This window comes from Notothenia rossii, assembly GCF_949606895.1.
Source record: "Notothenia rossii genome assembly, chromosome: 9".
NCBI lineage: Eukaryota > Metazoa > Chordata > Actinopteri > Perciformes > Nototheniidae > Notothenia > Notothenia rossii.
Window position 1 is genome coordinate 24324917 of NC_136907.1, and position 12149 is coordinate 24337065.

Genomic DNA, 12149 nt, shown 5'->3' on the forward strand with positions numbered 1-12149 from the left:
AAAAGATCAAATTCATTATACGCAGAAAAATAAGAAAATGGGAGAAAGCAAAAAGCAAAAGTAGGTGGTTACAATGAGATTGTTCACCTCCTAGACATTCAGATACTGTCAGGGTTTGAGTTTTTGTGTGTCTAGTTTTGGGGTTAATTTGCTGTTCTGTCCTCCCTGTCATTAGTTTCCCTGGTGTGTCTAATTGTCTGATTGTGTTCACCTGTTGCCCTTGTGTTTCTCCTCCCCTGCCCGGCTGTTTCTTGTCTCGTGATTACCCCTCCCTGTATTTAGTCTTGTCTCTTCCTGTGTTCAGTGGATTTCATTATTTGTCGTTCATGTCTCCCTTCATGTTGGTCACAGTCCCTTTTTGTTTGGATGCTACCTCGTGCCTTGTACCTATTCATGGATTCTTGTCTTTTTCAGCTTTTTGTGAATAAAGCTTGCCTTTTGTTCCATTTTGAAACCTGCTTCCCTCCTGATTCTGCATTTGGGTCCTATTTTTCCCCAACCCTGACAGAATGAACCAACCACATATGGACCCAGCAGATGATCCATTTGAAGTGGAACTGTATTCATTTACCTACTTGCTGGCTTGCAGCTATGGTAAATGGAGGGGAGCAACCAGTGCGGAGCAAAAGAGGGCTGCCCTGGCAGAGGTGTGCCAGAGGGCAACAGAAAAACCAGGGTTAGTGAAGTTATTACCTGGCTGGATTATGGACTTCCTCCAGACACGCGTTTCCCGACACAAGACCCCCTCCATGGACTCTGCCTTGCCCCCGGGCCATCCGCCCGAGACCCCCACCATGGACTCTGTCTTGCCCCCGGGCCATCCGCCCGAGACCCCCACCATGGACTCTGCCTTGCCCCCGGGCCGTCCGCCCGAGACCCCCACCATGGACTCTGCCTTGCCCCCGGGCCGTCCGCCCAAGAACCCCTCTATGAACTATGCCTTTCCTGGGCTGTTGATCCAGGAGTGACCGACATAAGTATAGGTGTTATCAGCAGATAATATTCCTTATTCAAATCTAAACTGGAAAGAGACAACCTCTGGGTCATAAGTCCTCAAATAATTTGACGACTGAGAAGACAGCGTTTCGACGTGAATTTTGCAGTAATGGTAAGTTTCAATCAATTTGTGAGTGGTAGAAAGTATTTAAGTACACATTTGAGGTACTTGCACTTTACCCAAGTATTTTCATGTTATAGTTCTTTATATACAGTATACTCTACTAGATTTTGGTAGCCAATGTTGTACTTTTCACTCATCTATATTTATTTTTACAGTTTTATTTGCTTGTTTCTTTATAAAATAAGATTTTGACACAGAATACTTAGGATTTTTTTTTAATATTATTTGGTAAAGATTAAACCATCCAACATTATATTTAAGTCACTAAAACCATGAGTGGGTCAAAAGAAAACTAATGCAATTGAGTTTTTTTTTCCGTTTAACAATATTTCAGTTCCAGCTCTCTAAATGTATAAATGTGCTGCTTTTGCTTTAAAATAATTTAAAATATATAAATATATGTTGAGCTTTCCTGCAATGAGTACTTATATTCCTAATACTTAAGTACATTTTATATATATATATATATATAGGTGTATACTATTATACACCTAATAGTACTTTTACTTAAGTACCGTTCTCGGTACAGTATACTTTTACTTGAGAATAGGTATTTTTACAGTGTGATATTAGTACCTTTTACTTTCACTCCACCACTGGTTTATGAACTTGAGAAAAACTTCAGCCGCTTAATTGTTCCCATATAGTCTGTTGTATGCTGCACTTTTACACAATATTTATCAAGTCAATTATTAAAATGAGCCATGGCTTTTTCTGCATACAGCATTTTCAAAAGCCAACAATTCTTTGTCCGCAAGCTGGGACTAATTAACAAAAGCAGCCAAGACGTACACATACCTCAGTGTCAGTTTTCCTAGAGTTTATAATTATTAGCTGGAGGACATGATTATGCAAGCTCAAGGAATTATTGAAAGGAAACTAACTATGAGGCTGTTGGTAAGCATAGAAAGTGTGGAAATGGCACACCGTGTTTGTTCATTGTAGAGCTCCTGCTTAGCCACATATATATACAAAAATAAATGTAAGACAGAAAAGCGGCGTGAAATGTTTTGCTTTCAGTTGGCCATATTTGCAATAGTGCTAAGAGGTTGCACATTAAAACAAAGAAGAAGATAACTTAAATAAATAAGCCCGGATGCAGCAGGTGACATTGATGATATGGGGCAGGGTGCCATTTCGCTTTGGGGGAGTAGGGATGAATTTTCTTTGGTTCGTGGCTCACAGGCTCTTTGGCAGAGCTGGCCGCCACCTCTCCCTCTCCTCGCCCAAAGGAGCTCACAGCAAATCAAGTTTATTACAGCCTCTAATTACAATTAGAGTCTCAAAGGGCTTCACAATGAAACAATAAATGAAAATGATGAATTAAAATAGCATCGCCAACCTATACCCTCGGTGAGAGTGAGGGGAAACCTCTCCACGGTAACTCAATTATGGGGGCGAGGATGAGAAACCTCGGGGTGGACCTCACAGGGAGGTGAGTTGACTTTCGCTTCAATAAAAGTTGTGCAATAGGTGGTGACAGTCAACTGTCTTGAAGTTCAAACTAAAGTCACAGGGACTGGGAAAAGGGAAGGTAAATTGCAAGTTCAAAGGTTTTAACAGCAGCCCCATTGAGCTGCGTCACATTTATACTATGCAAATGTCCAGGTTGCATAATATTGTGCCTCTAATGTGACATGTCTCCATGCTTTAATGTTCAAAAAGCTCTTTATTTTGTTCATACTGCCTGTGCTGCAGCACCTCTTTTCACCCTCTGTCTGAAACCAGAGCAGTCTGCTCTGATTGGTCTCCGGATCTGTTGTGATTGGTCATCCGCTTAGAGATGTCTTTCCCCTTAGATCAGGGGTGTCAAACTCAAATACACAGTGGGCCAAAATAAAAAAATGTGTACTAGTCGAGGGCCAGATTGGTTCAATGTTTATTGCAAAACTTATTGAAAGGAACTTATTGCACATATTACATCTGGAACTAACAAAGCTTAAATGGTTGCCTATAAAAACAACATTAAACATTAAATAATCAGTTGCATTCATTTCTTACAGCTCTATCTGCAGCTTTTCCAGAGTTATTTCTTATGATTACATTTTTCCACAGGCCAACAACAGCTTCAAAAAAACTATTTCCCTCAAAGAAAAAACAAACATGCCCTGTTGTCCCAAGAAAAAAAGTGCAGAAGGAAACATCCATTTGAACTCAGTTTGCTGCTCTGTGATGCTAGTTCAAGCCAGATACTTGGCATCTCATCTTGGGTGCAAGTTCATCAATGTTTGGGGTCAGGCTCTGAGCTGAGGAAACCCTCAGGATTGAGTGAACGTGTGCGTGCAATATACCGGCAGGCCAGATTTAGTAGTAATTAGAAATTATCCTGCGGGCCGAAATTAAATCCACCAAGGGCCGGATTTGGCCCCCGAGCCTTGAGTTTGACACATGTGCCTTAGACTATCACGTACAACGTGTTGGAGAGCTAGCCAAGAAGCACAAGTGTTATGTAGTGATGTTACTATGCAACGGAAGTAAAAGGAGTCCAATGGAGGGCGTTTCAGGCAGGGTGGGGAGTGTGCAGGAGAGAAACTCCCTCTGGAGGAAACTTTGGGATTTTAGCCTTTGCAGACCATTTACATGTACACAAACCTACATTACAGAAAAGGGGAAACCCAAAAAGTACAATAGGGCCCCCGAAACTTTCCTATTTACTCCTATGTTCCCCAATTCCCAAATATCCTTCTTCTACTAAGGAACTGCAATAACTTAGATTGATAGCTACCGGGTAAACATGCTCTCCTGTTCCTGTTGTTATAAAGGTTGAAGCTTGTCTTTTGTGCCGTAAATCTAGGCTGAAACAATGCTTCTAGGGAACCAATACATTGTGCTATCAACATTTACATAACAATTATAAAAGCTAAACAAAAGTGTCAATGACCAATTGAAAAAAAACTTCTGGTTTGAAAACATGGAATTGCTTCTTTATTGTATATGTGGTTAAATTAACTCAAAAGGTTACTATAAGTCACCTAAAGGTTTATGCTGAGCAGATATGATAACTCGAATCTCAGAGGACTTGGCTACGAAAGTTGCTCATCTATTACTCATGAACATTAAGTCTTTATTTGGTTTAGGCACTCTCTAAAGCAGTCCGACTTCATGAGCATCCAAGGAGCACTATTTTAAGGACTAGTGTACCAGTCACAGAGAATATATAAGCACAAATACTGTGTAACATTTAACAGCAATATTGTAAATGTAAGGGCAGTTGGAACAGCATTCTGATGTTTCCAAAATATAAATGTTATTAAATTGTTATTAAGCACACAGCATGCTCTTTCTTGCCGTTCCTGTTAACAGGCAACCTTTTTTCTGATGTAATGCTTGTCTGAGAACTATTCAACCAAATAATACCATGAGAGCAACCTGTGCGCTATCTTAATATATAGTCAATACAGCAGGGTAATTAAATAGGATATGTTGCATGGTTAGCAAACAAATAAGGAGTCAGGATTAGATTATTAGATACCATAAGGTAATCATGTTGCAAATGATCTTCAGCAATAAAGATAAGTATCATTTTAAGCATCAGTATACGACCACTTTAAAGCCGATTTGCACTACAGTAATATGTAAAACTGGGGAATTGTGAATTTAATTTTCTCTTTTTTATTTTGCAGTACCATGGCCAGAATAAATAAAAAGTTATATTAAATCGAACACATTAAAGGTCAATGCTGCATTATTGTGCTCTTGGATAGTTCCTTTCTGAGTTGGGAATCTGTTCTTCTGACTTTAGCTTCAGTTATAAATTAGAGACAGCAAAGAGAGAAGAATCTTTGAAGGTCTTTTTTTTTTATTATAGTTAAGAATATTTTCGATTTTTGACAATGAAAAGCACTGCAAATGGTTCAGGTGAGCTCAAAAAAGGTATTATCTGTCGTTGACTTTCTGTTCCGACATAATGGGCCTTCGTGTGAATTTTCACACTCACGGACTCACGGATTATTCCAACATGCATGTGAATGCAGCAATAATCCCCTATACAATTTTAAGGAAAATGAACCTTACTTCCAGCATGTGATTACAATGTGTTCCAAAATGTAATTTTTTGTAATTTTGGAACACATTCTTGCATGCTTAAACCTTCCACCAAGTTACATTAAAATTGGTCCAGTCGTTTTTCCGTAATCCTGCTGACAGACAAATGGGAAACATGACCTCCAAGGCAGAGGTAATTATCGAAATCCATGGCAGCTTTAATTTTTCATTTGAAATGTGACTGAAATGTGACTGAGAGAGGTCACTAATTTGTCCAATTCTGTCAGTAGTAATATATTTAAATGTTTGTATCACAGAGAACAAAATCAGCTCAGAAACTGCCTGCTGTTCACACCAACACACCTGGGAGTTGGCACAGTGCCGGCACACTGTTGCACTATTTACCGCTGCATTGAGCAGGGGTGAGAGGTGCCTTTACATGCTTTGCACAAGGGCACCTTGTGATGGCTTGATGGAGAGATGTCTAATTATTCTTTCTCCTCACTTGCTTTTACCCAGTTCCCTCTGATCACACCACACACCAACCCAAGGTCACAGAGTGGGGAATGATCTGCTCCCTTTTCCTCCCACTGCAATGACTCACATGAGGTTGCTATATCACTGTCAGAGGCAGCGGCAACTGTCAGCCGCGGATGGACCTTGGGCACCTACGTCAGTCCTGGCACCGCGCGGAGCCCACAGAATAAGTGGGCCCACTCACTGCTGTATCTCGCCTGGGAGGGTTTTTGGGCAAAAAAGGAGAGAGAGAGAGAGAGAGAGAGAGAGAGGTGGGGGGGCGGGGGGTGAAAAGAAAGAAGAAAAAAAAGAGTTCCCTCCAGCTGTCGAGAGCATCAGTGACAAGCTGGTCGGTAAAGAGTGAGCCCTTTGCGCAAACGTCCAACTCATGTCCATGTGGGCATTGATCCGCGAGTGACAGATCACCGCCTCTAAAGCAGCTCCCGGGTTCAGGGTTTGCCCCTCCTGACCAGCACCAATCTGAGATGGATAGACGGAGGGGGCGGGAAGGTTAGTTTGAAGAGGGCAGAGCTTTGCGAGAGGACGCCGATTTCGGCTTATTGTTTCACCGCTGGAGAAAAGAAAAAAACAAACAAAAAACAGTGGACAATAACAGCTGAGAGAGAAATCAGTCCGAACAAGAAGCTCATTAACTCCAAGGAAAGCCAGTCGGGAGAGAAGAAACAGCTAGAACACATCCCTTTATATCTGCTGGTGAGCTTATTATTATTTCTTGAAATGCTTATCGGTGTTTATTATGGGTTACGCACATGTCGCTGCAAACATTGTAGTCGGGGATGATTGGAAACGCGCTCCATGACAATGTTTCATTCACATGCAACAACTGCTGTTTGTGTGAGGCTACCGCAGTGTAAGTGATGGTTTAACAGGTCTCCCTCGCATGTGGAAATGGGGATGCGGCGCTGCATGCTGTATGATAGAGGTGTGCTCCGGGAAATAAGTGCTGTTACGGGCAGTGAAAAGCGACACATGTGGGGCTTTTTTTTGTGTGTGTTTGTGTGCGTGCAGTTGAGACAAAGGCGTTGTTTAAATGGCTTGACATCTCAGGACAGTCAAATGGCTCCAGAATGCGACACTGATGTTACTTTCCCTTAATGGCCAATTAAACGACGGCGCGCGTAACGTTTTTTTCCCCCTCTTCATAAATAAATCCGCACATGCTTGACTCAAGCCCTCGTGCTCGTTGACCCAGCGTGCGCAAAATTCTGTCAGACACAAGCTACCGCAACCAGTGACAACACTGTTGAGCAGAGGCTAACTTAACCTTGGAACAAAAAGCCATTACAGCGCAGGGTCTGCCAGTTTGGTGCGTCTCCCCCCCCCCCACACAGACAAATACCCACAGACAGTCACTTTTAAATACAATGAAATCCAGCGTGTGTGTTTCCGAATTCACAAGTTTAACTGAAAAACAGATAATACATTTCATAACGACAGGATAAAAAATAACATGTCCATGTTGCTAAACGTTTTTCACTTAAAAAGAATGTGTTTAATGATTAAACTCGATAGCTTTGTTTTGCTGAAGCATAAAATAGGGAAGCATCAGTCTGCCTCATTAAAACAATATATAATCCCTCCTTGAAAAATCTGTATGTGTCTTTGTGTGTTTCCACCCACCACTCTCTTCCTTCCATCCCCTCACCCCTCCTCCCTGTGGTGACCATGCATGCTATGCAAGGGGTTAATGGGCACATATGCAGCAATGTCAAATTGCAATGATGTTTCAATAACAAAACCAGCTGCATAAGCAAATCCGCCCCTTGAAAATATCAGGTTAAATTGGGTCAGCACAAACAAAACACTCTCGGACTACTGTTGTTGTTCTGTTTGTTTGAAGCCCAAAAAGTGTGTGTGGGCAGCAAATGGTTTCCACCCATGAGCTGGAGAAGGATTTCTCTCAAAACAGATTATTTGTGATGCATCTGTGTGCACAGTGTGGAACGGTAATTGGCGCTTTTCCAGACAGGCTGTACATAAACAAACCTGTTGGTTCTGCATATTAGCTTCATAGGTTTTCTACATTTCAACCTAACACATTCTCTGTCATCCAGATCCAGGTTTTAAGAAGTATTGTGCTCCTGAGGATTGTTTTCCACTCTTCGCTCTGTCCTTTTTCCTGCCATATTTTATAAGGAGTTCTTCCCCTGCACATGACATATTCAAGTATTTACCACACCTCTCTTTTGATGTAATGCACAGTCATCTGAAGCTTCTCCCCCTGCTGATATCTTTCAGTCTGCACGCTACAGGGCTCATAATGCGATGACTCCCAGGACTCATGAGTGTGACCACAAGTAAATTACTTTTCTCATCCAGTTTCTTCATCTGCTGAGACATACGCGGTGGTGAGACCCTTTTTTCTCACAGCAAATGGCTGCGTGGTAGAAGGAGAAAAGCAAACTCAGATTTATTGTCCAGCAGGGAATGTGTCAGGCAGAGCAGATTCTGTTCAGGCGAGGTGTTATCTTTTTCCCAGAGTTGCAGATGGATATGTTGTGCTTCTACGACTCACTATATTGTGAAGCTGCAAACATCTGAAGTGTCGTGATTGGAGGATGTGTTTGTAATTGCTTTTATTTGGATGCAGAGGCAGCCAAATGAAACGGGTAGCATGCATAGAAGCAGATTGTTGCGAGGATTACCATTTCCATATTGTTCCTCGAGGCAGAGTAAGGCATGATGGTGCAGTAAAATGCAAAGCATCTCGAGCGATTACAAAATAAATGAGGCTAATGTCTCCTGGAGTGCTAAGGGGAAAGCACACTCAAATATTCTGCCCATAAATTAGCATTAATGTTAACAACATTTTGATGAACCAAATTAGTATACTAAACAATAAACTTACCCTCCACTGCTGTTTTAAAAGAAGCTTGTTTTGGAGGCGTCACTGAGATCCACCACACAGCTCAAGTGGACATGGGGCTACTACGCCATCAAACCATCGTCTTATGGTGATTATGATCACCCATGACAGGAAGTAATCTCAAGAGCCCTGTAAGTATATTGAGGCCTCAGCCATTATCTTCTCAGTCATGACCACGAATATTTCACAGGAAATTTACAGCGTGGCTCCACGAGGGGCAAAGATGATGAAATGTGGAACAAGGTGAGACAATAAGAGAGGCCAAGCTGTGTTAATAGAGACCCGGAGACACACTTACTTCACTTATCCAGCCCAACCAAAGATAATTTATAGGAGGAAGTGGAGAAATTGAATATTTTAATTTTGTTGAGTGCTTTCGGATTACCCAAAATTACTCATACATATTCGCTGCTTTCAAGAGTTGTACCCACCTCACTCATTCTCTGGCTCTCTGATCTACCATCATTTCCCCGTTTATGTGCAGGGGAGGCGGGAGATTAATCACGGAAGCTCCACTCACACAGGAATAATGTTGCCTCCAGACGCCTAATGATTTACGATAATTTCTCTGATTGTCACTGATCTTAATCATGTGCAAATTCTCTCCCCCGTATCTGTAATTTGTAACGGGAAAGCTCCACAAACACACAAGTCGTACTACTGTATTTCCGTGGAAGTCTCTTAACAAGAGCGATTTTGTGTGAAAGCACATCTCGGAGATTTAGCTGCTAAACCGGCTTGCCAAAACTGCATAAAACATTTTCAACAAGCACGTTATGCTCGGAGCTAATCGCTGATGATTGTTTGATGAAACACTGTTGGAGTGGCCACAGTAGCACAGATGAAAATATCCTTGAGATAAGATCTGTAATATATGCGTTTATTGTTTTATTTAACTACAACCGGCTTGTCTTTTCAAAACAAAGACATTTGTGCAACTGTTTTACATATTTTCCTCTAAAGGAATCCTTAACATCCATCACTTAACAATACCTGCTCAGGATCCATTTTCGGCGCAGATGTTCACCTTTTTTTCTCACACGTTTGCAGAAAGAATGGAGGAGGTAATAGCCCTCACTGTACATGTTCTGCAAAGAAAAAGAGCAAGAAAGAATTAATCAGAACTGGAATTCCATTCAAGCATTAAAGATTAGAGCCTTTGTTAAATGTACATGCTGTAGGTATGAGTCATATTTTCCTTTTTGAATCTGTATGCAACTTTAGGTTGTTGAGAACACAATGCTACCTTGTACCTACTTATTTTCTCCTACTCTTCCTAGGGGTGCATACCAACACACTCTCACTCCATAATCATCCAGGAGCGACGTTTGGTCAGGGTCCCGTGGCGTGCAGTTGTGACGCTCCTAGGCTCCTTCAGCTTCATAAAGGGACGCAAATAGCTTTCAACTGATTGCAATGTATTTCCATCTACGGCGGGATTTGACGCTCATGGAAGCACGGCATTCGTTTGTGTCGGCTGCCCTTAAAGGCAATGTGAGTGTCCATTCCCATTGGATAACGGAGAATTGTACACCCGGAAGTAAGTATTCCCCTTACTGTCGATTGATTTTACAGTAATATCTGCACTACTCATCGACTAAAAAACACCAGATTATCCTTGTTAATTACACAACATTGATTGGTTAAAATGTTGTGCAATGCTTTTGTATTTTTCCCCTTCGATTCGGAGAAACAAATATTTTTCGGAGTAAAGGATTGCAGAAGACACTACACTACCCAGAATCCCCAGCTATCGTTTAGGACTACACCTTGTGCTCTGTTTGACAAACCCCGTTTTTTTTCACCATTCATTCCAATAGGCGCATTCACACCGCAGTACTTTTCCCACAAAGGTTCATGAGAACTTAGTTAATCAGAACTCTTTAGTTCTGATGAACTAAGTACAGATCGCGTTCACACCGGAATAAGTCCCTGGGGGTGGATTAGGCAAATGAAGCCGCTGACGTCACTTCTTCTTCTTCTGCTTTGGGTTTACTGGCAGGCCGCAAACAACTTCACGGCGTATACTGCCCCCCAAAATCCCCGGCCGGAAGTCCCCGGTTGTTGGGGACTGGCTTCAGTAGAAGCTGCTGGGACTCCCAGCAGCTTCTACTGAAGCCTTCCGAGTAAATCGCCAGAACGCCGACACCTCCTCATCTCCACCGCTCCCATGTTTTATTTTGTGTTGCCATAAGTTAGTCTCTCTGCGTTTCTGCGCTGGGCTAATGCTAATGCTAACAATGCTAATAAAATGGTGGCTTCACAACACTGGTTTGCAATCCGCCCAGCCAATCAGAAATATAGCTCTTTTCTCACAAGAGAGCCGCATGAGAGTCCCTGCTCTCTAGCAGGGACGGAAAAGGGGGGTAAAAAGGTTCTCATTAACTAATTTTAGTTCCGGCTCTTTTTGGTGTGAACGCGACATTTCGGAACTATATTGGAACTAAAGTGGGAAGAGTACTCCGGTGTGAACGCGTAATGGCTAGTGTCTATGGCACGTGATCTTCACATTTCTCCCTGCAGAAAAAAAAAACATGGCCGAACTTTGTTTTATTCTCGGTGGAAAATGCCTATTTTAAAGTTAGTTTGGCCATTAAAATGCCTTTTAATGTCACTTGATGCGAGAAATATGAGTTGTTATTTCAGATTATGTGTGCAGTGGATGTACATGATCTTTAGTTTGCTAGTTATTACGAAGATTACTTCAGGAAATTGCGTCCATAGAACGTTTTTCTTTGTTACCAAGGTGGTTGCTACGCTGCTATCGATATTATTTCTGTTATGTTGTGTAACTGTTTAATGGTGTTATCTTTATTGCTACCCCCTTCCCCGTCAATAGTGTTGGTCCACAGCGCAAACGTATTAGTTTAACAAAATCCGCATCTAAAGATACGTTATTTTCCCCTGTGCAATTCCAGTCTCACATCTCACATCACATTGTGATTAACAAATAGACCGAAAACATTTTTTAAAAAAACATAATACTTTATTCCGAGTGTGCTTGCTTTTCTCTTTTTTAAAGTCATCACATAACGGCATTGTAATACACGGTTCGGCTGCATTAAATATTACATATCTGCCGTAGTTCTCTATTTATAGAGCCCTGATGAGAAGACTTCTAGACAAACATGAGGAACTGCCGCCAACACTGAAAACGTGACGTGGATCATAAATATATCAGCAATTAAACAACATCTTACATTTCTTTTCACACAATACGTCTCTTTGCAGGATCAACACTAATTCGGCTGGCTTTTATATTTGATCCAATTGCTAGATAGGCTGTATTTACACCATAAAGGTGCACAGCTGATAGAAAGCGACACCTGGTGGTTAAAGCATGTTATTGAATTTCATTATTTTTATTATTAGATATTAATAGGATCCCTATAAATTATTATTCATTACTCGTTATTCTCTACTAATAGTTAATTAACGACTGTATATAATGACTATTTTGCACATCCCTTTCAAGATTTCAAGATTTTCTAAGGTTCACAAAAGGTAATTATGCAATGAATGAAAAACTTGGGTTGCAGGTTCGTCAATAGTGCATTACAAGACATCTATCAATATTTATGCATACCTCCAGCAATGTTAACTATGTTGAAGCACTTATTTTAACTGATATTATACATAATA

At 41.3% G+C, this 12149-nt stretch overlaps 1 protein-coding gene across 3 annotated transcripts in view; it reads left to right on the forward strand.

Moving 5' to 3' along the window:
- The first annotated feature begins 333 nt into the window (after positions 1 to 333).
- Positions 334 to 12149, forward strand: part of gabra3 (gamma-aminobutyric acid type A receptor subunit alpha3) — a 125301-nt gene continuing 113485 nt past the window's right edge. For 2 of the 3 annotated variants that reach the window (XM_079647893.1, XM_079647895.1), the window contains exon 1: positions 334 to 1108. In XM_079647893.1, the coding sequence (XP_079504019.1) occupies positions 1106 to 1108 (3 nt within the window). In that variant the 5' untranslated portion in view covers positions 334 to 1105. Of the gene's footprint in view, positions 1109 to 5623; positions 6335 to 12149 lie in introns of all 3 variants that reach the window. The other variant, XM_079647894.1, reaches the window with a different exon arrangement.